The sequence below is a fragment of the Oncorhynchus keta genome, unplaced genomic scaffold (assembly GCF_023373465.1).
Source record: "Oncorhynchus keta strain PuntledgeMale-10-30-2019 unplaced genomic scaffold, Oket_V2 Un_contig_15525_pilon_pilon, whole genome shotgun sequence".
Taxonomy (NCBI): domain Eukaryota; kingdom Metazoa; phylum Chordata; class Actinopteri; order Salmoniformes; family Salmonidae; genus Oncorhynchus; species Oncorhynchus keta.
This window is the reverse complement of record NW_026279366.1, coordinates 112,196-138,601: the sequence shown is the minus strand read 5'-3', so window position 1 is coordinate 138,601 and position 26,406 is coordinate 112,196. Positions and strand designations below refer to the sequence as shown.

Below are 26,406 nucleotides of genomic sequence, written 5' to 3'. Positions count from 1 at the left end.
GTGGAAGTATGTGCGTAGGATACCTACTGTTTGTGTGGAAGTATGTGCGTAGGATATCCTACTGTTTGTGTGGAAGTATGTGCGTAGGATACCTACTGTTTGTGTGGAAATGTGCGTAGGATACCTTGTTTGTGTGGAAGTATGTGCTGGATACCTACTGTTTGTGTGGAAGTATGGAATCATTTGTTCTGTGTTTGTCTGACCTATATGCAAACTGTTTGTGTGGAAGTATGTGCGTAGGATACCTACTGGATTTGTTTGTGTGGAAGTATGTGCGTAGGATACCTACTGTTTGTGTGGAAGTATGTGCGTAGGATACCTACTGTTTGTGTGGAAATGATACCTACTGTTTGTGTGGAAGTATGTGCTACTTTTGTGTGGAAGTAAGGATACCTACTGTTTGTGTGGAAGTATGTGCTAGGATACCTACTGTTTGTGTGGAAGTATGTGCGTAGGACACAGTGTTTTAAAATGTGAGGTACTTTGTTTGTGTGGAAGAATGGATACCTTGTTTGTGTGGAAGTATGTGCGTAGAACATGTTCTGAAGTAAACTGGATGTCTTTGTACTTCTTTTCTTTTTGCATAAGCTGAGTCTAATTATTATTAAACCCATGGTCTTACAGATCGCAGTGATTGGTCAGAGCTATTGATTGTCAGTTATTATCATTGGGATTGAAAATTCTCTCCACCTTTCCAGTGTGTAGGTGAGGCTTCGATATTGATTTTAAAACATTTTTTCCTGGAAAACTGTTTAATCATTTGTTCTGTTCAGGAATTCTGACCTAATATGCAAATGTTTTGTAAAAAAAAAAAAAAAAAATTGTAAAATCTGAAATGGTCATTTCTATTTGGATAAAAACGTTAGACAAAACGCAGTGTTTATTACACACGTGAGGGTAAGACAATAGAAGACATGGACGCAATAGAAGTAACTGACAACGTCTTTATTGAAGGACTTCAGCTTCCTGAATCTCTTCTTCACTGATACTTTAGAAAACATTTCCTTAAAGTTGTCAGGGTGCATTATTAGTTGGCCCATGGCGACCATCTCCAGACAGAACAACATTTCCAATGTCGATGAGTTGGAGATGAATAGAACAGTAGTGTTGAAGTGAGATCGTTGGGTTTATTATAAAAATGTTCCCTTAATGTTTACCTTTCACAGTTAGGAAATAAAAAGACTGACTCGTAACAGCATCGACGCAAATAAACTAAATGAACAAAACAAAGCTTTGACTTTTTGACAGATGGTGGTGGTGAATGATTGGTTGGCTGAAGAAAAAGAAAAAAAAAAACAGTGTGACAGTATTAGTAGAATGTGTGTCTGCATCACAACTGGATCCCTATAAAATGCACTAGTTTTAAACCAGGGCCCATAGGCCACAAACATAGTTCTCTCGTGAAACGTAGCGCACAATAGGGCCCGGCATCGTCTGGGTTAGGGGCGGGTTTGGCCGGGTTAGGGGCGGGTTTGGCCGGGTTAGGGGCGGGTTTGGCCGGGTTAGGCCGTCATCGCAAATAAGAATTTGTTCTTAACTGACTTGCCTAGTTAAATAAAGGTAAAATAATTCAATGAAATGTGTAGTTAGTGTGTGCATGATCAAGTGATGTGTAGTGTGTGTGTAGGAGGGCAAGTGAAATGTGGGATGCAGCCTGGGAGCATCGTCCTGGACAGCTCCATGACATCATGTAAGTCCTGGCTGGTTTGTGTGTCAGTCACCGTGGTTACAATGCAGTGTTGGTTAATTAAACTAGTAGTGGACTCCTCTAGATAAAACGTTCCACTAGGAGGTAAGGCAGGTAAAGGAGAAATGCACTACTACAGTTTGTTACGTGAGGTTTGAAGTTGAAGGTAAAGGTTTAAGGTTCTGTAAACAACAAGGTATTTAACATTTTAAAAAAGGTGCATTTTAGTGGTTGTCACTTCCCACCAAGCACTTATCCAAGACCCCGCTTCTAACACTTCCTAGGGCTGCAACGGGCTGCGCCCCTCTTCCCACAGTTACGGTTCATAGGAACTGACAGGGCCACAAATCCTTTGTATAAACACTTGTTTATAATACATGCTGCTTATCGCGGTTTCAAATGATGAATAGCTACACAAATCTCCTGGATGAACCAATAATTGAAAAGATTAGAAATGGCTTTAAAATGTTTGTTTTTTTAATAAAAGTGTAGCGGGGGGGGCTGTGTCATCCAATCACAGAGCAGAATACAAGTCATGTGGTTTGTTAGCGAACACATGATGGTACGCGATAGGCGATAGCTGTAGGATCTTCCAACCACAGAGCAGATCCAAGTCACGTGATCTGTTCGACGCCACATCATGTGGTGCTAACAGATCACGTGACTTGTATCTGCTCTGTGATTGGACAATACAGACCGCGAGGCTCCATGGTGAGTGGAGGCTTTGGTGCTCTTTGAAACAGACTGACAATACAAACGTGATTTAAACATTCATAACCGATGGGCACTACATCAACAATAAGAAATTGTTTCGCAATCTCAGGGTGAAAATAGAACATCTACGTTGCACAGTAATATTGCTAATATTTGATACCACTACGGGTTTTGAGGGTTGAGAATCCACTTCCGGAACCACTGGTTGCAGCCCTATTTGCTCAGCATTGGGGGCAGGGGGGGGAAGTGATCCCTTATCTGTGCTTGGTGGGGGCAGACTTCTCCCTGACACAGTGTCTAGGACGTGATAAGAAGGATCAGACAGAAATGATGTCATAAAGAAGTCAGTGAGGACACAGACCCAACTGATCCCCAAAGTTCCAATCACTGGGAGTTCCATTTGGGCACTGGAACACGGAGCTTTATGACATCACCGACTAATCCTTCTAGAGCTTATCCTAGGGAGAGGTGTGAGCAGCACTCAGAGGAGGAGGAGGAGAGAGCAGGGAGGAGGAAGGAGCTAGCAGTTTTTTGGTCACATTTCACAATAAGATGCAGTTCACAAAGCAATTAAAATGCTTCTCTGACTGGTATAATAACCATTTAACCTGCTTGAAGTGCTTATCGTCTCGAGGTTCATAACATGACCTTCCTTTCAATCTGAATTTGGAGCATGTTGGAGTGGAAACTTTAACAAAGACGGCAGACTGACATTATGTAGAACTCCGCCATCCATCTGGAATCTTAAGGGACAAAGTCATTCAGACAAAAGTGAAGGAAAAGAAGTTTCCATTTTCTGTCCTGAATTCTAAGGGCCACTTGGGAAAACTTTACATTAGAAGTGTCCAAGAAAGGCAACCTATTCCCTATATAGTGACAATGTACTACTTTTGACCAGAGCCTATGGGCCCTATATAGGGAATAGGGTGCCATTTCAGATGCACATAGGTTTGTGGGTCAGGACAACATGTACCATCATGAATCCAATATCTCCCTTTACTTCCCCTTTAACACCTAGGAACTCCTCAGAAAAACAGAGCCAGGAGTTTTCCCCAACAACCATGATCCGACCAGAAAAAAAAAAACACTCCTGTCCCCACTGATAAATAGGACCATATTGCTTGACAAATAGAGCGGGAATGATTTTAAAACCTGAAACGCCTATGTATTTAGCTGTGGTGTAAAGGAGTCAGAAAGGAGAAGAGACAGCTGTCCCCGTTACCATGACATCATACTTAACTAAAGTGTTCTTCAACAGAACATAGTCCACCTCCTGCTTCCTATTGTAACATGTGCTAGTAGATAGGGGGCTGTGATCCAGAACGGTACCCTAATCCGTACGTAGGGTGCTACTTTAAACCATGTAGTGCACTACATAGGGAATAGGGTATAGAGGGGGCCAGTGAGAGGGAGGGGGGGGGGTCAGGTGTAGGGTTGGGGGGGGGTAGTAGTAAGAGGAAGGGGGTAGTAGTAAGAGGGACACACCACAGCTAAACACACCCCTCTAGGTTGACCTTTGACCCCTCATGCTGCCACCTCGGCGGCAGGCGCTGCTTCTGCCTCAGGGGCGGTGGGAGCCGTCTCGGCCACTACTTCGGCCACTACTTCCTCACCGGCGGCCTCCACGGCAACGACCTCTTCCACGACGCCAGGAGCCGCATCTGCGACGTCCTCGATGACGGCCTCTGCGTCAGCCTCCGGTGGAGCTTCTTCCGTAACCACGGCAACTTCCACTGCGGGCGCCTCCTCAACTGCAACGACCTCTGGTTCCACAGCAACCTCTGCAACCGCCTCTAGGACAGCGACGGATTTGGCTGCGACCTCTTCCAGGACTTCCTCTGCTGCTGCAGGCGCCTCCTCGACTGCGGCAGTCTCAGCGACCACCTCGGCGAACACCTCTGCTTCTACTGGTGCCGGTTCTTCTGGGGATTCTACTTCCTCTGCTGCTGGTGCTGCTTCATCTGCTGCTTCATCTGCTGCTGGTGCTGCTTCCTCTGCTGCTGGTGCTGCTTCTGGAAGGAGCGAGAGAGAGAAGTGGAATAGAGAGAAAGATGAGGACACGGTCTTATCCCTCCCTACAGGGTTTTGTCCAATTCTAACATCGATCCCCTAAAGAGATATTCTAAATTGTACCATGTGGTCTGGTCCCTGTGTAGAAAGTATCCTGATCAGGAACAAAAGGATACTAAATTAAGTTTAAACTGCTTTCAGTTATTAGTCCTCTGCTAAGCAGTTAACTACCTTTTAATGTGTGACGCAATTTGACCTTTGAACCCTCCGGAAACCCCTGAGGTGTATACTACAAACGTAGCTAGATATACTCAGGCTTTTCTGAAGTGAGCTAGCTTCAGGTAGCTTCACATTCCAAGCTCAGGCTTTTCTGAAATGAGCTAGCTTCAGGTAGCTTCACATTCCAGCTCAGGCTTTTCTGAAATGAGCTAGCTTCAGGTAGCTTCACATTCCAGCTCAGGCTTTTCTGAAATGAGCTAGCTTCAGGTAGCTTCACAATCCAGCTCAGGCTTTTCTGAAATGAGCTAGCTTCAGGTAGCTTCACATTCCAGCTCAGGCTTTTCCCATTAAGTAGACATTGATTGTGCACCTGTCACTTCCTTGAGCCTGCTCAAGCCAGGCTGGTAACTACATAACTAGTCGAACCCCGAACCCGTCGTACCCCGAACCCGCCGAACACCGAACCCGTCATTCTAAAACATCAATCCATGTGCCAGAGTGCCACATTTTCATGTTTGGTGCGGAGACCATGGTGCGGAGACCATGGTGCGGAGACCATGGTGTGGAATGGACTATTAGAAGTACAGTCTAACACATTGTTTCTTCAGTGTTCTGAGGCCCTTTCCCTCCCAGTCCCATGATAAAAATAACTGTATTAGGAAAGTTTAACCGCATGTGAAGGTTCAAATGCATCCAGTCACTAAATGTTTTTTTTTAATCATATGTATTTGATTGCAATTTTTAACACGAGAACAGTTGATTAATATAATATTGAGAGTCAGTCGTCTCCCTCGAATATGGAGAATAAAGAGATGATCCACTCAGAGGGAGGAAATCTAATTGGAAGGGTCCTCAACTCTAAGCTTTAACACTTCATTCAGGATAAGTTCGTTCTGAAGGATTCACTGGCATAGAAATGAAGCTGGCTGAAACAAAAAAGGTGAGCCACATTCGTTGTTTAGGGCTCCGACCAGGCTGGCGACACCTGACACCTGGTGAAACCTGACACCTGGTGACACCTGGTGACACCTGACACCTGGTGAAACCTGGTGACACCTGACACCTGGTGAAACCTGACACCTGGTAACACCTGGTGACACCTGACACCTGGTGAAACCTGACACCTGGTGACACCTGACACCTGGTGAAACCTGACACCTGGTGACACCTGACACCTGGTGACACCTGGTGACACCTGACACCTGGTGACACCTGGTGACACCTGACACCTGGTGACACCTGGTGACACCTGACACCTGGTGACACCTGGTGACACCTGACACCTGGTGACACCTGACACCTGACACCTGGTGACACCTGACACCTGGTGACACCTGACACCTGGTGACACCTGACACCTGGTGACACCTGACACCTGGTGACACCTGACACCTGGTGACACCTGACACCTGGTGACACCTGACACCTGACACCTGGTGACACCTGACACCTGGTGACACCTGACACCTGGTGACACCTGACACCTGGGATGACACCTGGTGACACCTGACACCTGGTGACACCTGACACCTGGTGACACCTGACACCTGGTGACACCTGACACCTGAGTGACACCTGGTGACACCTGACACCTGGTGACACCTGACACCTGGTGACACCTGGTGACACCTGACACCTGGTGACACCTGACACCTGACACCTGACACCTGGTGACACCTGACACCTGGTGACACCTGACACCTGGCGACACCTGACACCTGACACCTGACACCTGGTGACACCTGACACCTGGTGACACCTGACACCTGACACCTGGCGACACCTGACACCTGACACCTGGTGACACCTGCTCAGCTGCAAAGGACCCCTATGGCTTTGAAAAAAACATCAAATCCCTACTCTTCAATTACAAGCCCTCAAAGGTCATTGGAGGGAGGTCAAAGGGGCAAAGACCTCGGATCCTTTCCTCCAATGAGAGCGGCGAGGAATAGGGGAATCTAGGATGGGGATTTGACAGCTTGTTAATGCCACAGAGGTGAGCTGCAGCTCATTAGGTGTCAACTTAAGGATTGTCAGAGTCACTCTTGCCAAAATCTGTCCAAAGTAAGTCCAATGGGTTTCTATGGCTTGTTTTGGGCCGAAGCTCGACGCCTGCCTTCACGCCATTGGAACAACACCTCCCATCGTTCGGGTGGAGACCTGATATACAGATCTCTGGCCCAAGGGCCTTAATGATTAACAGGGGGAGGCAAGAAATGGAGTGAACAAGGACAGAAGGAGGAAGCCAGGATTTCTTTGACGGCGAGTAACCTTATCGGACACAGCAACAATCCCAAGATGCACCCCATTTCCCTACATAGTGCACTACATTTGACCAGAGCCCTATGGGCCCTGGTGAAATGTAGTGCACTAAATAGGGTGCCTCTTGGGACACACTCCCAGCCAGAAGAAACACCTGGAGCAGGGTTAAGGTCAAGGTTAACTGTAAACAGCTGTTTTTTTATAAACAAACCATTATAATTGGTAACAAGTATAATATCAATTGATTAGCCAGTCAGTGGTCTGTATTGGTATTTAAACTGGCCCCTGACTAGTTAAAAGGTCCGGCCACATTATGTTGTAGAAGTATACCCAAGTACACGAACAAGGATAAGATCTCAACTGATTAGCCAGGAATGACAGCAGTAGCCTCAACTGGTTTTAAACGGTATAATTAAGAAGACGAGGAAACTTGGGGTCAGGTACTTTGGGCGATAGAGCTGTGACAGACTAAGCAACGAGCAAACATCCAAACATAACATGCAGGCAGGACAGGAAACAAATAACAAGCTTTTTTGGAATACACCAAAAGATATGCAAATGAGGAAAAGAGAAAAGGACCAACAGGTCGATATGAAGGGAATGAAGGAGTTCCCAATGGCTTAGTCTGAACAGTGTGGAGATGTGTGCAGAGTCTACGATACTACAGACTAGAGAAAAGGACCAACAGGTCGATATGAAGGAGTTCCCATGGCTTAGTCTGAACAGTGTGGAGATGTGTGCAGAGTCAACGATACTACAGACTAGAGAAAAGGACCAACAGGTCGAGATGAAGGGAATGAAGGAGTTCCCATGGCTTAGTCTGAACAGTGTGGAGATGTGTGCAGAGTCAACGATACTACAGACTAGAGAAAAGGACCAACAGGTCGAGATGAAGGGAATGAAGGAGTTCCCAATGGCTTAGTCTGAACAGTGTGGAGATGTGTGCAGAGTCAACGATACTACAGACTAGAGAAAAGGACCAACAGGTCGAGATGAAGGGAATGAAGGAGTTCCCATGGCTTAGTCTGAACAGTGTGGAGATGTGTGCAGAGTCAACGATACTACAGACTAGAGAAAAGGACCAACAGGTCGAGATGAAGGGAATGAAGGAGTTCCCATGGCTTAGTCTGAACAGTGTGGAGATGTGTGCAGAGTCAACGATACTACAGACTAGAGAAAAGGACCAACAGGTCGAGATGAAGGAACGAAGGAGTTCCCATGGCTTAGTCTGAACAGTGTGGAGATGTGTGCAGAGTCAACGATACTACAGACTAGAGAAAAGGACCAACAGGTCGAGATGAAGGGAATGAAGGAGTTCCCATGGCTTAGTCTGAACAGTGTGGAGATGTGTGCAGAGTCAACGATACTACAGACTAGAGAAAAGGACCAACAGGTCGAGATGAAGGGAATGAAGGAGTTCCCATGGCTTAGTCTGAACAGTGTGGAGATGTGTGCAGAGTCAACGATACTACAGACTAGAGAAAAGGACCAACAGGTCGAGATTAAGGGAATGGAGGAGTTCCCATGGCTTAGTCTGAACAGTGTGGAGATGTGTGCAGAGTCAACGATACTACAGACTAGAGAAAAGGACCAACAGGTTGAGATGAAGGGAATGAAGGAGTTCCCATGGCTTAGTCTGAACAGTGTGGAGATGTGTGCAGAGTCAACGATACTACAGACTAGAGAAAAGGACCAACAGGTCGAGATTAAGGGAATGGAGGAGTTCCCAATGGCTTAGTCTGAACAGTGTGGAGATGTGTGCAGAGTCAACGATACTACAGACTAGAGAAAAGGACCAACAGGTCGAGATTAAGGGAATGGAGGAGTTCCCATGGCTTAGTCTGAACAGTGTGGAGATGTGTGCAGAGTCAACGATACTACAGACTAGAGAAAAGGACCAACAGGTCGAGATGAAGGGAATGAAGGAGTTCCCAATGGCTTAGTCTGAACAGTGTGGAGATGTGTGCAGAGTCAACGATACTACAGACTAAAAAAGGACCAACAGGTCGAGATGAAGGGAATGAAGGAGTTCCCACTTAGAACAGTGTGGAGATGTGTGCAGAGTCAACGATACTACAGACTGAGAAAAGGACCAACAGGTCGAGATGAAGGGAATGAAGGAGTTCCCTGGCTTAGTCTGAACAGTGTGGAGATGTGTGCAGAGCTCAACATTAGAGAAAAGGACCAACAGGTCGATTGAAGGAGTTCCCAGCTGATTGGAGATGTTGCAGAGTCAGGTAAAGGAGAGAAAAGAAACAGGTTTAAAAGGGGTAAGGAGTCCAATGGCTTATGTCTGAAAGTGTGGAGATGTTAGAGTCAAAGTTTGTTACTAGAGAAAAGACAAACAGCTCCAGATGCCAGGTGTGGAGTCAGGGGAAGTGTGGAGATGTGTGCAGAGTCTCATTTAATGACTGATGGACCAACAGGTCGATATGAAGGGAACAAAGTTGCCCAAGGGCCCCTTATCTTAGGGTTTGTCTAACAGTGTGGAGATGTGTGCAGAGTCAACGATACTACTAACTAAGACTAGAGAAAAGGACCAAAACTACATGAAGGAATGAATCCCAGGCTTAGTCTGAACAGTGTGGAGATGTGAAGTCAAGGATAACAGACAGAGACCAATTGATGAAACAGGGCACAGGGCCCAGGAACCCAGACAGGTCAATTAATCACTGACAGAAAGAGTCAGCCCTGACAGTCTAGAGAAAAGGACCAACAGGTTGAGATCAAGTGATTCATGGCCACTGAACAGTGTGGAGATGTGTGCAGGATACACAGACTAGAGAAAAGGACCAACAGGTCCATGCCAAAAGAAAACATTTGGCTTAGGAACAGTTGGAGTGTGGACAGAAACATAGTCATGAAAGATGAAAAGACTAGAGAAAAGGACCAACAGGTTGAGATGAAGGGAATGATTCCCATGGCTTAGTCTGAACAGTGTGGAGATGTGGCAGAGTCAACGTGGATACTACATTACTGAGAAAAGGACCAACAGGTCAGATTCTACAAGGGAATGAAGGGTTCCCAAACTGGCTTACTAGAACAGTGTGGAGATTCTTGTCAACGAATGACTAGAGAAAAGGACCAACAGGTGAGATGAAAATGGAGGAGTTCCCATGGCAGTCTGAACAGTAGGTGCAGAGAACGATGACTACAGACTAGAGAAAAGGACCAACAGGTGAGATGAAATGAAGGAGTTCCCATGGCTTAGTCAACAGTGTGGAGATGTGTGCAGAGTCAGATACTACTAGAGAAACCCTTGGGGAATCAAGTTCCCTGGCTTAGTCTGAACAGTGTAGATGTGTGCAGAGTCAACACAGAAAGTGAAAAGGACCTCGATGAAGGGAATGAAGGAGTTCCCATGGCTTAGTCTGAACAGTGTGGAGATGTGTGCAGAGTCAACGAACTACAGACTAGAGAAAAGGACCAACAGGTCGAGATGAAGGGAATGAAGGATTCCAAAATCTGAACAGTGCAGAGTCAACGATACTAAGACTAGAGAAAAGGACCAACAGGTCGAATGAAGGGAATGAAAGTTCATGGCTTAGTCTGAACAGTGTGGAGATAAATAGAGTCAACGATACCTACAGACTAGAGAAAAGGACCAACAGGTCGAGATGAAGGGAATGAAGGAGTTCCCATGGCTTAGTCACCAGTGTGGAGATGTGTGCAGAGTCAACGATGACTACAGACTAGAGAAAAGGACCAACAGGTCGAGATGAAGGGAATGAAGGAGTTCCCATGGCTTAGTCTGAACAGTGTGGAGATGTGTGCAGAGTCAACGAATGACTAGAGAAAATGGACCAACAGGTCGAGATGAAGGGAATGAAGGAGTTCCCATGGCTTAGTCTGAACAGTGTGGAGATGTGTGCAGAGTCAACGATACTACAGACTAGAGAAAAGGACCAACAGGTCGAGATGAAGGGAATGAAGGAGTTCCCATGGCTTAGTCTGAACAGTGTGGAGATGTGTGCAGAGTCAACGTATAAAGTGTAGTATTTGGTCCCACTAGAGAAAAGGACCAACAGGTCGAGATGAAGGGAATGAAGGAGTTCCCATGGCTTAGTCTGAACAGTGTGGAGATGTGTGCAGAGTCAACGATACTTTACTAGAGAAAAGGACCAACAGGTCGAGATGAAAGGAGTTCCCAATGGCTTAGTCTGAACAGTGTGGAGATGTGTGCAGAGTCAACGATACTACAGACTAGAGAAAAGGACCAACAGGTCGAGATGAAGGGAATGAAGGAGTTCTACCATGGCTTAGTCTGAACAGTGTGGAGATGTGTGCAGAGTCAACGATACTACAGACTAGAGAAAAGGACCAACAGGTTGAGATGAAGGAATGAAGGAGTTCCCTCATGGCTTAGTCTGAACAGTGTGGAGATGTGTGCAGAGTCAACGATACTACAGACTAGAGAAAAGGACCAACAGGTCAGATGAAGGGAATGAAGGAGTTCCCATGGCTTAGTCTGAACAGTGTGGAGATGTGTGCAGAGTCAACTATACTACAGACTAGAGAAAAGGACCAACAGGTTACAGATGAAGGGAATGGTTAGTTCCCATGGCTTAGTCTGAACAGTGTGGAGATGTGTGCAGAGTCAACGATACTACAGACTTAAAAGGACCAACAGGTTGAGATGAAGGGAATGAAGGAGTTCCCATGGCTTAGTCTGAACAGTGTGGAGATGTGTGCAGAGTCAACGATACTACAGACTAGAGAAAAGGACCAACAGGTCGAGATGAAGGGAATGAAGGAGTTCCCCCAGTCTGAACAGTGTGGAGATGTGTGCAGAGTCAACGATACTACAGACTAGAGAAAAGGACCAACAGGTCGAGATGAAGGGAATGAAGGAGTTCCCATGGCTTAGTCTGAACAGTGTGGAGATGTGTGCAGAGTCAACCTACTACAGACTAGAGAAAAGGACCAACAGGTCGAGATGAAGGGAATGAAGGAGTTCCATGGCTTAGTCTGAACAGTGTACAGATGTGTGCAGAGTCAACGATATATCAGACTAAAACCACAGGACATGCTAACCTCATCATTACAATAAAGGACACACGGTAAGAACATCTGATGTTTGGATCGCGTGTTAATGCATTGTTCCCTGAACAAGTTCAGGAGAAGCTCAACATTACCCTTTTCTTTTCAAGTGTGCCCAGCTTATTGGAGCTATTTTGGAAACAGGTAAAGGAGAGTTTAGAATGTTTAAAAGGGGAGAGGTTTGAATATGTGTAGAAATCCAAGTTAGTTATTGAAAGTTTGTCAGCAATGACAAACTGGCTACCAGTGCCAGGTGTGTCAGGGGAAGTGTAGAATTTCATTTAATGTTGATGTGATCGAATAGCAAAGCCTACAAAATGGCGCCCCATCACCACAAACACATGAAACGGCAGTTGGTTTTAAAATGGCCGCCCCCAGCCACCATGCAAACCTGAAACTCAGTCATTACAAAATGGGGCCCCCACCACAAAACGGTTAGCATTTTACAAAATGGCCGCATAACAAACACATGAAACGGACATTGCTTACGCTTTGTTCTGACAGGAAGTACAAGATGTTTCATGCCAGGTAGGTTAGAGCACTGTCTCAAATGGCACTCTATTCCCATCAGCACAGCCCGGAGAGACAGGATCTGCTAAAGCATTCAAGCATACATTTCTCACAGGCACGCTAAAAGATGTCCAAAATGAACTCCCCTCTGCCTGCCTGTAACACAAAAATAAAAAATGACATCCGTTGTCTATCTATAGATTTAGGGTTTGTCTATACACTGTATGGCCACTAGTGTACTAAGGATGGGTGAATGTAGGTAGGAATAGAAAACTAGACTCTAAAACTACATGAACCAATCAGAGCTGCCAGCGACACCATGTGAACCAAGGAGCTTAGCCCAACAGACCAATCAGGCGATCTGGGCACAGGGCCCAGGAACCCAGACAGGTCAATTAATCACTGACAGAAATCAGCCCTGACAGTCTAGATTAATCACATTCAGAGTGATCATCCACCATGCTGGCATGTCGGTGGCAGCGCCAAAACAGGGTCCATGCCAAAAGAAAACATTTGGCTAGGCTTAGTGTGGACAAAAACATTGTCATGGTTGCAACGTTCTGATGAGACATTCCTTCTCCAACTGACACTAGAACTCTGGCCATTCTTGTCCACTATGATGAGGAATTCTGGAAGACTGAGAGTACAAATTCTAGAACTCCCCTCAGATTCTACATTCTATGGTTCTAAATTCTATAGTTCATGTCTATTGGTAGAATGTCAAGAGTGTGGATCAATGGAGTGTGAGGCAGTGCAGACAGTAGGCTACTGAGAACTCACCCTTGGGCCTCAAGTTCATCTCGGCGAGTCGGTCATTGTACCGCTCACTGTCACCATTCACTGTCTTGTAAGCCTGAATGAAACAGACAGAGAGGTTGGAGGGACACGCCACATTAAAAGAACACAGAAAGTGAATCTAGCTGCATTTCAAAATGGCTGCCTTGATCTAAGTTGAGAAGCTGAATCCTCTCTTCCCTCAGCACTTTTAATTTTTTTTTTTTTTTTTTTACCTTTATTTAACCAGGCAAGTATTCTTATTTTCACAGAGTGGAGGTTAGCCTGTTATATCAGGTACCCCAGGACATGCTAACGCTCTCATCATTACAACTAGTTCTAGGGAGGTAGCCATTTTATAACGGTCTTTAAATGCACCACTGCTGCGGTAAGGATTCTCCATGACAACAGTTACCACAAGGCTATACAGTGAGCTCCAGAAGTGGCTTTTGGCTCTGTACGCCTGCACTTTAATGCAAATGACTAGAGGTTCAAATGCAGACTGTCAGCTTTCAATTGGAGGGTATTTTCATCCATACCTGGTGAACCGTTTAGAAATTACAAAACTTTTTGTACATGGTCCCCTAAAATGGGGGGGACTAACAGTTTTGGGAGAATTTCACTTGTATGAGTGTTAAGTAGTCCAAAGTGTAGTATTTGGTCCCGTATTCAGAGCACCAGGGAGGTTAAGCTTTTGACTATACCGCTTTGTTTTGCTTGTTCCAGATTATTTTATATAGAAATAATAAATGGTAAAATGGTAAACAATGTGTCATTTTAGAGTCATTATAAATAAGAATAAAATATGATAAAGTGATGTGGATGCTACCATGATTACAGACAATCCTGAATAATGATGAGTGAGAAAGTCACACACCAATATCATACATGCTAACCTCTCATCATTACAATTACAGGGGGAGGTTAGCATTTTATATCATACCCCCCAGGACATGCTAACCTCTCATCATTACAATTACAAGGGGAGGTTAGCATTTTATATCATACCCCCCAGGACATGCTAACCTCTCATCATTACAATTACAGAGGGAGGTTAGCATTTTATATCATACCCCCCAGGACATGCTAACCTCTCATCATTACAATTACAAGGGGAGGTTAGCATTTTATATCATACCCCCAGGACATGCTAACCTCTCATCATTACAATTACAGAGGGAGGTTAGCATTTTATATCATACCCCCCAGGACATGCTAACCTCTCATCATTACAATTACAGAGGGAGGTTAGCATTTTATATCATACCCCCCAGGACATGCTAACCTCTCATCATTACAATTACAAGGGAGGTTAGCATTTTATATCATACCCCCCAGGACATGCTAACCTCTCATCATTACAATTACAAGGGGAGGTTAGCATTTTATATCATACCCCCCAGGACATGCTAACCTCTCATCATTACAATTACAAGGGAGGTTAGCATTTTATATCATACCCCCCAGGACATGCTAACCTCTCATCATTACAATTACAAGGGGAGGTTAGCATTTTATATCATACCCCCAGGACATGCTAACCTCTCATCATTACAATTACAAGGGAGGTTAGCATTTTATATCATACCCCCCAGGACATGCTAACCTCTCATCATTACAATTACAAGGGGAGGTTAGCATTTTATATCATACCCCCAGGACATGCTAACCTCTCATCATTACAATTACAAGGGGAGGTTAGCATTTTATATCATACCCCCCAGGACATGCTAACCTCTCATCATTACAATTACAGGGGAGGCATTTTATATCATACCCCCAGGTATGCTAACCTTTGTCATTACAATTATCAGGTTAGCATTTTATATCATACCCCCCAGGACATGCTAACCTCTCATCATTACAATTACAGAGGGAGGTTAGCAATTTTATATCATACCCCCAGGACATCATACCATTACAATACAGGGGAGAGCATTTTATATCATACCCCCAGGACATGCTACCTCTCATCATTACAATACATATCATACCCCCAGGACACCATTAGCATCATTTTCAGTTTTCATCATTTTTACATACCCCCAGGACATGCTAACCTCTCTCTTACATCATTACATTTTAAATCATATCTCCATTCACAGAGGAACCTGTCATCAACAATTACAAGGGGAGGTTAGCATTTTATATATCATACACCCCAGGACATGCTAACCTCTCATCATTACAATTACAGAGGAGGTTAGCATTTTTATCCTGATACCCCAGGACATGCTAACCTCTCATCATTACAATTACAAGGGAGGTTAGCATTTTATATCATACCCCCAGGACATGCTAACTGATCATTACAATTACAAGGGTCTGGTTAGCCTTTTATATCAAAGGACATGCTAACCTCTCATCATTACAATTACAAGGGGAGGTCATATTACCAAACCACTGACCTGCATTCCCCCAGTTTTTCAAACCACTGGCAATTACAAACTTTTTATATCCCCCCAATAAACCACTCATCACCTCCATTCAATTACAAACCAGACCTAGCATGTTCCTCTCATTACAAACAGGTCAAGGGTCAAGTTCCTAATAAACCACTGACCTGGGGTCTGTTAACCTCTCCATTCACCAGAGGAACCTGTTCTCAACAGGTCAAGGGTCAAGTTCCCATAACCAAACATTCACACTGGCCTGGGGAACCTGTTCCTCAACAGGTCAAGGGTCAAGTTTCATAAACACAAGCAACCGTAAACCACTTTAGTCCGGAACCAAAACTGGCCTGGTATTATATTCCAGAAACCACTGGCCTGGGGTTTTCCAAACTTTATTAATAAACCTCTCCATTCACCAGGGATCCTGTTCCCTAACCAAACCACTGACCTGGGGTCTGTTCCCAACCAAACCACTGACCTGGGGTCTGTTCCCTAATAAACCAAACCATTGAAACCTGGGAGTCTGTTCCCTAACCAAACCACTGACCTGGGGTCTGTTCCCTAACCAAACCACTGACCTGGGGTCTGTTCCCTAACCAAACCACTGACCTGGGGTCTGTTCCCTAACCAAACCACTGACCTGGGATCTGTTCCCTAACCAAACCACTGACCTGGGATCTGTTCCCTAACCAAACCACTGACCTGGGATCTGTTCCCTAACCAAACCACTGACCTGGGATCTGTTCCCTAACCAAACCACTGACCTGGGATCTGTTCCCTAACCAAACCACTGACCTGGGGTCTGTTCCCTAACCAAACCACTGACCTGGGATCTGTTCCCTAACCAAACCACTGACCTGGGATCTGTTCCCTAACCAAACCACTGGCCTGGGGTCTGTTCCCTAACCAAACCACTGGCCTGGGGTCTGTTTCCTAACCAAACCACTGGCCTGGGGTCTGTTCCCTAACCAAACCACTGGCCTGGGGTCTGTTCCCTAACCAAACCACTGACCTGGGATCTGTTCCCTAACCAAACCACTGACCTGGGATCTGTTCCCTAACCAAACCACTGACCTGGGATCTGTTCCCTAACCAAACCACTGACCTGGGGTCTGTTCCCTAACCAAACCACTGACCACTGAAACCACTGGGGGGTCTGTTCCCCTAACCAAACCACTGACCTGGGGTCTGTTTCCTAACCAAACCACTGACCTGGGATCTGTTCCCTAACCAAACCACTGACCTGGGATCTGTTCCCTAACCAAACCACTGATCTGGGATCTGTTCCCTAACCAAACCACTGACCTGGGGTCTGTTCCCTAACCAAACCACTGGCCTGGGGGTCTGTTCCCTAACCAAACCACTGACCTGGGATCTGTTCCCTAACCAAACCACTGATCTGGGATTGTTCCCTAACCAAACCACTGACCTGGGGTCTGTTCCCTAACCAAACCACTGACCTGGAGTCAGGTGTCCTAATGTTTATGCATTGTTCCCTAACCAAACCACTGACCTGGGGTCTGTTCCCTAACCAAACCACTGACCTGGAGTCAGGTGTCCTAATGTTTATGCATTGTTCCCTAACCAAACCACTGGCCTGGGGTCTGTTCCCTAATCAAACCACTGACCTTGGGTCAGGTGTCCTAACGTTTATGCATTGGATTATAGTGTGGAAAACTGATCTGGGAAGAGTCAGGAAAAATCTATACTTAATGTCAATATGCTTGAAATTAAACTATATAGCATGCTTAGTTCAAGTTAACCTTCAAGCACAGACTTCAGATCAGTGTTTGCTCTCCAGATCACCTTAACCATTATGGGAGGAAACAAAAAAAAACAGACCTAAGATCAATGTCTATTGTGATACACAAATAGTAGAATACGGTTCTGATTAGATGGTGCCCGTCAGGCACAAATCTGATCTAGGATCAGCATGTACTGCCCAGGCCTTATCCTTTAAACTTAGGTACAAACACACAACCGATCTTGAATCAGTACTTACGTAGACCACAGCGGCAGTGAGGCCTCCTCCACACAGAACAGCGTACGCCACGTTGGTGGCAGAGCCACCGGGGATCCCGACGGACATCTGCCGCACTGGAACCACTGTGAGGAGACCCAGTGGAGAGGGGGACATTGTTAGGGGACGGACCAGAAGAGAGAGCTACCAAAGACTGTAGATAATGAAGATCTCAAAAAAGGCGGTTTACCAGTTTACCAAAAATGGTCAAGGTTCCTGTCTGTGAAAGATTCTTCAAAGTAGCAGCCATCACCATAAAGCATGGAGGAGGTGTGATGGGGATTTGCTGGTGACACAGATTTATTTAGATTTCAAGGCACACTTAACCAGCGATACACCATCCCATCTGGTTGGCGCTTAATGGGACTATCGTTTGTTTTTCAACAGGACAAAGACCCAACACACCTCCAGGCTGCATAAGGGCTATTTGACCAAGAAGGAGAGTGATGGAGTGCTGCATCAAATGACCTTGCCTCCACAATCACCCGACCTCAACCCAATTGTGATGGTTTGGGATGAGTTGGACCGCAGAGTGAAGGAAAAGCAGCCAACAAGTGCTCAGTATATATGAGAACTCCTTCAAGACTGTTGGAAAAGTATTCCAGGTGAAGCTGGTTGAGAGAATGCCAAGAGTGTGCAAAGCTATGATCAACGCAAAGGGTGACTACTTTGAGCAATCTAAAATATATATTCAGATTTGATTAACACTTTTTTGGTTACTACATGATTCCATGCGTGTTATTTCATCGTTTTGATGTCTTCATTATTATACAATGTAGAAAATAGAAATAAAGAAAAACTCTTGAATGAGTCAGTGTCCAAACATTTGACAGGTACTGTAGATACAGAGGGAGATCTACATATATACAAACTATAAAGCATGTAAATATATGAATAAAAAGCTTGATGTACACTTTTTGTTAATCTACTCAGACAGTAAGGAAAATGCTAGTTTTGCATTGGACAGAGCTAAACAAGCTGAACACAAGCTAAACACGACTAGCCAACCTATCCCAGTCCATCCTACCAAGCTAAACGCAACTAGCCAACCTATCCCAGTCCATCCTACCAAGCTAAACGCAACTAGCCAACCTATCCCAGTCCATCCTACCAAGCTAAACGCAACTAGCCAACCTATCCCAGTCCATCCTACCAAGCTAAACGCAACTAGCCAACCTATCCCAGTCCATCCTACCAAGCTAAACGCAACTAGCCAACCTATCCCAGTCCATCCTACCAAGCTAAACGCAACTAGCCAACCTATCCCAGTCCATCCTACCAAGCTAAACGCGACTAGCCAACTTCTCAGTCCATCCTACCAAGCTAAAACACAACTAGCCAACCAATCCCAGTCCATCCTACCAAGCTAAAACACGACGAGCCAACCAATCCCAGTCCATCCTACCAAGCTAAACACAACTAAGCAACCAATCTCAGTCCACCATACCAAGCTAAACACAACTAGCCAACCAATCCCAGTCCATCCTACCAAGCTAAAACGCGACTAGCCAACCAATCCCAGACCATCCTAACAAGCTAAAACGCGACTAGCCAACCAATCCCTGTCCATCCTAGTCCAGACCTGGGTTGAAATAATATTTGAAATAATTTCAAGTAGTTTCTGTTGTTGATTGAGCCTGGATTAATTGACCAATAGACGGACCAACCCTACCCACCTGGCGCTCTGAAAGCCGAGAGCAAAAGCTGAAAAGGTATTTGAAAGATTTCAAATAGTGTTTGAACACAGATCTATTCGAGTCCTTGTTTTATGCCTGATACTGTGTTTGATTGGACAACCCCCAAGAAACATTTCCTGTTTTCTAAACCCCTCCCCATCTAAACACATTTCAGTTGGGCTAACGCCATTTGAATCTTTGCCAATAGCATTTATTTTTTATTTACCTTTATTTAACTAGGCAAGTCAGTTAAGAACAAAGTCTTATTTTCAATGACGGCCTGGGAACAGTGGGTTAACTGCCTGTTCAGGGGCAGAACGACAGATTTGTACCTTGTCAGCTCAGGGATTTTAACTTGCAACCTTCCGGTTACTAGCCCAACGCTCTAACCACTAGGCTACCCTGCCACCTCTACACTCTAACCACTAGGCTACCCTGCCACCTCTACACTCTAACCACTAGGCTACCCTGCCACCTCTACACTCTAACCACTAGGCTACCCTGCCACCTCTACACTCTAACCACTAGGCTACCCTGCCACCTCTACACTCTAACCACTAGGCTACCCTGCCACCTCTACACTCTAACCACTAGGCTACCCTGCCACCTCTACACTCTAACCACTAGGCTACCCTGCCACCTCTACACTCTAACCACTAGGCTACCCTGCCACCTCTACACTCTAACCACTAGGCTACCCTGCCACCTCTACACTCTAACCACTAGGCTACCCTGCCACCTCTACACTCTAACCACTAGGCTACCCTGCCACCTCTAAACTCTAACCACTAGGCTACCCTGCCTAGTGGTTAGAGCTGATGTAATATTACTGTCAGACTGTAGGACACTGAATCATCTTCACAGAACCATCATATTAACAACACTAAAGAAAGACCCAAATGCAGCCATAGAGATTTGAGATAAGACCATAAATCTCCATAATGGGTTGTGGTTGTTGTTATTGTTGTTGTGTGGGTCCACATGGCCTGTAGGGCTGGGTGGAGAGCAGGAGCCTAGTCTTCAGTAAACAGACTGCCAGGGTTGACTGGATTGGCTCTCCTCAGGCTAAATAGCCTGATCCTATCAACACTGGCAATGGTGGTGCATTTAGAACGCAGACATAAATAAAACCTCGTCCTTCCTGGACCAAAGATCCTCTCCTCTGCTACACCGTCACCCAAACACTCCCTAAAAATCACACACAGAACACATACACACAACCAGTCAATCACATACACAAACACCATAGAAACGACACAGCCACACGACACACGACCAGTCAATCACATACACACCATAGGAACGACACAGCCACACGACACACAACCAGTCAATCACATACACACCATAGGAACGACACAGCCACACGACACACAACCAGTCAATCACACACAAATCGGTCCGTGTTTTGCTGTCTAGTTCTGCCATTAGACAAAGGACCAGTCAATCACATACATTCAGCCATGAGGAAAAACACCAGCCATCACTGTACACACAGGGGACCAGTCAATCAACATGTGTCCCAGAATGCAAAGGTCTGGCAGAGGGGCGCACACAACCAGTCAATCAATACACACCATAGACACTTTCTATAAGCCAGTGCCTCTGTGGTGTGTGCACAACCAGTCAATCACATACACACCATAGGAACGACACAGCCACACGACACAACCAGTCAACTACACAGGAAATCGTGTCCGTGTTTTGCTGTCTAGTTCTGCATGTTAGTCCATTAGAGAGTAAAGACCTTCTATAGACGAATGTATACATTCAGCCCTGAGGAGAAAACACCAGGAATATCACTGTACCGTGGTGGTGTACAGGGGACTAGGTTCAAAGTTCAACATGTGTCCCAGAATGCAAAGGTCTGGCAGAGGGGCGCCTACAGGGGAAAAACAATAGACACTTTCTATAAGTAGTGCCTCTGTGGTGTGTGCTCCTGAGGTCTGTGTGTGTGTGTGTGTGTGTTTCATCCTGTGTCTGTGTGTGTGTGTGTGTGTGTGTGTGTGAACCCACATGTGTGTGTGTGTGTGTGTGTGTGTGTGTGTGTGTGTGTGTGAACCACATGTGTACCATGTGTGTGTGTGTTTCCACATCCGTCTCTGGGTGAGTGTCCACATGTACCCTACCATGTGACTCCTCTACCCCCCTGATAGAGGTGTGTGAACAACATGTTCCCTACCATGTGACTGTCATCACCCCCTGTCTGGTTGACTCCTCATCTGTGTGTTCACCTGTCTCTGGTTGAGAGTGTGTGTGTTCACCTGTCTCTGGTTGAGAGAGTGTGTGTGCGCACCTGTGTCTGGTTGAGTGTGTGTTTGTTGAGCAGCCCAGCAGGCCGCAGTAAGGAATCAATATACAGAAGGGAGCTCTCCACCCCCACAACCACTCTCCCCTCCATGTAAAGAGTATCACATTTCATCCTGCAGCTCTGCAGAGAACACATCTACCCCTCCCCTGATAGAGGTCAACAGAACCCACATGTACCCTACCATGCTGACTCTTCATCTACCCCCCCTGATAGAGGTCAACAGAACCCACATGTACCCTACCATGCTGACTCCTCATCTACACCCCCTGATAGAGGTCAACAGAACCCACATGTGCCCTACCATGCTGACTCCTCATCTACACCCCCTGATAGAGGTCAACAGAACCACATGTACCCTACCATGCTGACTCCTCATCTACCCCCCCTGATAGAGGTCAACAGAACCACAGGCAGGTAGCCTAGTGGTAGCCTAGTGGTAAGAGTGTTGGGCCAGTAACCAGAAGGTTGCTAGTTTGAATCTGAGCTGACAAGGTAAAAATCTGATGTTCTGACCCTGAACAAGGCAGTTAACCCACTGTTCCTAGGCTGTCATTGAAAATAAGAATTTGTTTTTAACTGACTTGCCTAGTTAATAAATAAAGGTTAAATAAAAAATATTTAAAAAATACACCACCTTTTACATAGAGGCCATTTAGCAGACTCTGGTCCAGACACACACACAGTCAATACATTCAACTAAGGTAGGACAAGACAAATCACAACAGTCATTGCCAGTAAAACATTCCTCTAAAAACACAGCCATCAGTGGTTACCAGACATTGATCCTGGTTGACCCAGAGCTACTCTGCTGCTCTCTCTAATCCCATGACACACACAGCAAGTGGCCTCCTGTCTGTACCTGTGAAGGCCCAGTTATTTATACAGGTAGCTGGGCACTAATCAGTTAAGCTGAGCTAGAGGTCAGACGTGTCACAGACACGCGTGATCCCAGTTTCCTCCCTGACAGCCAATCATAGCACAATAGCATTGAACCCCCCCCCACCCCCACAACCAAGCCACCGATTCCTTCCAGCTGAATAGAGACCATTCACACCAGTGACACACACAGGACTATACATGCATGAAGAAATGCCCGCCCCTATGTAGGCCCAAAGCCTAACCATGAGGCCCAAAGCCTAACCATGAGGCCCAAAGCCTAACCATGAGGCCCAAAGCCTAACCATGAGGCCCAAAGCCTAACCATGAGGCCCAAAGCCTAACCATGAGGCCCAAAGCCTAACCATGAGGCCCATCTGCCCTGACATGGACATTACTGACTAGTGATCAATACGTCATTAGTCAGCTACATATAATGCAGAGCAGGGTGAAATACACAGAGGATAAAGCTACTGTTACAATGCATGTCTATGTTTCTAGTTGTAGATCAGGGTGGATATACACAGAGGATAACGCTACTGTTACAATGCATGTCTATGTTTCTAGTTGTAGATCAGGGGGGATATACACAGAGGATAACGCTACTGTTACAATGCATGTCTATGTTTCTAGTTGTAGATCAGGGGGGAAATATACACAGAGGATAAAGCTACTGTTACAATGCATGTCTATGTTTCTAGCTGTAGATCAGGGGGGAAATATACACAGAGAATAAAGCTACTGTTACAATGCATGTCTATGTTTCTAGCTGTAGATCAGGGGGAAATATACACAGAGAATAAAGCTACTGTTACAATGCATGTCTATGTTTCTAGCTGTAGATCAGGGGGGATATACACAGAGGATAAAGCTACAATGCATGTCTATGTTTCAATGCATGAGGATCTATGTTTCTAGTTTCTAGTGTAGATCAGGGGGATAATATATGTTTCACAGAGGGGGATAAAGGATAACGCTACTGTTACAATGCATGTCTATGTTTCTAGTTGTAGATCAGGGGGATATACACAGAGGATAACGCTACTGTTACAATGCATGTCTATGTTTCTAGTTGTAGATCAGGGGGAATACACAGAGGATAACGCTACTGTTACAATGCATGTCTATGTTTCTAGTTGTAGATCAGGGGGGATATACACAGAGGATAACGCTACTGTTACAATGCATGTCTATGTTTCTAGTTGTAGATCAGGGGGGAAATATACACAGAGGATAACGCTACTGTTACAATGCATGTCTATGTTTCTAGTTGTAGATCAGGGGGGATATACACAGAGGATAAAGCTACTGTTACAATGCATGTCTATGTTTCTAGTTGTAGATCAGGGGGATATACACAGAGGATAAAGCTACTGTTACAATGCATGTCTATGTTTCTAGTTGTAGATCAGGGGGGATATACACAGAGGATAACGCTACTGTTACAATGCATGTCTATGTTTCTAGTTGTAGATCAGGGGGGATATACACAGAGGATAACGCTACTGTTACAATGCATGTCTATGTTTCTAGTTGTAGATCAGGGGGATATACACAGAGGATAACGCTACTGTTACAATGCATGTCTATGTTTCTAGTTGTAGATCAGGGGGATATACACAGAGGATAACGCTACTGTTACAATGCATGTCTATGTTTCTAGTTGTAGATCAGGGGGATATACACAGAGGATAACGCTACTGTTACAATGCATGTCTATGTTTCTAGTTGTAGATCAGGGTGGATATACACAGAGGATAACGCTACTGTTAGCATGTCTATGTTTCTAGTTGTAGGGAGAATACACAGAGGATAAATGCATGCTATGTTTCTAGCTGTAGATCAGGGTGGATATGTAAAGCTACAAATGCATGTCTATGTTTCTAGTTGTAGGGAGAATATACACAGAGGATAAAGCTACTGTTACAATGCATGTCTATGTTTCTAGCTGTAGATCAGGGTGGATATACACAGAGGATAACGCTACTGTTACAATGCATGTCTATGTTTCTAGTTGTAGATCAGGGGGGATATACACAGAGGATAACGCTACTGTTACAATGCATGTCTATGTTTCTAGTTGTAGGGAGAATATACACAGAGGATAAAGCTACTGTTACAATGCATGTCTATGTTTCTAGTTGTAGATCAGGGGGGATATACACAGAGGATAACGCTACTGTTACAATGCATGTCTATGTTTCTAGTTGTAGATCAGGGGGGATATACACAGAGGATAACGCTACTGTTACAATGCATGTCTATGTTTCTAGTTGTAGATCAGGGGGATATACACAGAGGATAACGCTACTGTTACAATGCATGTCTATGTTTCTAGTTGTAGATCAGGGGGATTACAATAACGCTACTGTTACAATGCATGTCTATGTTTCTATGTTTCTAGTTGCATGTCTATGTTTCTAGTTGTAGGGAGAATATACACAGAGGATAACGCTACCGTTACAATGCATGTCTATGTTTCTAGTTGTAGGGAGAATATACACAGAGGATAACGCTACCGTTACAATGCATGTCTATGTTTCTAGTTGTAGATCAGGGTGGAAATATACATCCTAGTGTCAAAACACGGAGACGTTGGAGAGGCTCAAACATTTATAAAACAGGAAATTAAACCAGCACTGTTCAGATCTCCCTCAGGGCAAATTCCTTATGCAACAAAGCAAACAGGGATTCTAGTTCCGGAATGAAGCCAGACTAGAACCAGTCTATCGATGAAGCTCGTGCATGGGAAAGTAGCGACACTAAAAATACAACGCAAATCCATTATTCTCCTTGCTTTGACTCAAACCCACACAAAGCTGTTAACTCAACAATAACATTTTCCCTCTCCCTGACAAAACGCTTTGATGAGTCTGGAGAGAATGAATACAACATCAAGATCAATTTGGATTATAGAGTTTGACGACTCTGCAGAACTCGACAGGTCAAATTCAAGTAGGGCTGCTATAGGCCAATCCAAATAACTATATTCACTCACACACACACACACACACACACAACCCCTATGCTATACACGCGCTACCATCACACGTAAAGAATATCCATAGGACATCATATAGACTACGACATCTCCACTTAGCCTTCATAACGCAACGATTTAGGGGATATATATCAGATAAATACACGCGCTTGATGCTTGGATGTTACATAACACCGATTAAGTGGTTTTTTGACGGGGATGCGCTGTTTCATAACTAAAATGTGCAGAGCTGCATGTTCTAATCTTTGTGGACATGGACACACCTCCCCAACGGAAAAGGGGGCGTACTGCCCCAACAAGCGCTCAGCAATAATGTAAGATTGAAATGATTACATGTAACTTTTCTTGCAATGTTTTTCAATAAACCAGTAAAGAATGGCGCAGTGGATCATCCCGGAATGAATGAAGTACATACACGTCGCGCAATTTGAAGGAAACTGCATTGATTGAAAAATCCTGAAACTTTGCATCCAAAATTCACCCAATGTTGGACAAACCATCCAAATGTATAAAATCAAGCTCAACTGTTTACACAGACGGTCATTAAAACCAACTGTAATTGCATTGACCTTCGCGTAAATCCCCACATCACGCACGCGTGACGCGTCAGATAGGATGTAACAAACGCTTAATATAAAGATATCCCAAACTAATACAATATACTCCATCAAACTGGACCACTTCTAATCCACTCACCATTTCTGGATAAAGGTGGGGCGACTGTCATTCGTGCCAGGAGCCCCAGTCTCTGCCAAGCCGATCTACAGAAAAACATTTCTGATCAAATCCAGGATCTAGTGTACAGTGCGTGTGGTGGTACAGGAGGCTTGCTGGATGACTGACTGAGGAGAGACCAGCTGTGATCACGCAACTACAGACTGCGCTCGTTTGAGTGGAGGCAGAGAATTCACCA

At 45.0% G+C, this 26,406-nt stretch overlaps 1 protein-coding gene and 1 long non-coding RNA gene across 2 annotated transcripts; one reads left to right on the top strand and one right to left on the bottom strand.

Annotated features, from left to right (window-relative positions):
* Positions 1-930: 930 nt before the first annotated feature.
* On the bottom strand, positions 931-26,406 carry LOC118379431 (cytochrome c1-like). The gene is made up of 4 exons (XM_052502359.1): positions 26,190-26,406; positions 17,612-17,715; positions 13,223-13,295; positions 931-4,413 (listed from the first exon to the last, which is right to left on the bottom strand). Exons 1-4 carry the CDS (start codon positions 26,266-26,268, stop codon positions 3,926-3,928), a joined length of 744 nt encoding a protein of 247 aa, XP_052358319.1. The 5' UTR covers positions 26,269-26,406; the 3' UTR covers positions 931-3,925.
* On the top strand, positions 14,679-15,109 carry LOC127919010 (uncharacterized). The gene is made up of 3 exons (XR_008101677.1): positions 14,679-14,721; positions 14,785-14,849; positions 15,031-15,109. It is a non-coding gene; the product is annotated as an uncharacterized LOC127919010 (long non-coding RNA).

Bases quoted from the DNA above. Each gene is read 5' to 3' on its own strand.
- LOC118379431 (XM_052502359.1), bottom strand. From the start codon at position 26,268: ATGTTTTTCTGTAGATCGGCTTGGCAGAGACTGGGGCTCCTGGCACGA. The intron at 13,296-17,611 runs GTAAGTACTGAT...TGTTTCATTCAG, and splicing joins TCACTGCCGCTGTGGTCTAC to GCTTACAAGACAGTGAATGG. The intron at 4,414-13,222 runs GTGAGTTCTCAG...CGCTCCTTCCAG, and splicing joins GATGAACTTGAGGCCCAAGG to AAGCAGCACCAGCAGCAGAG.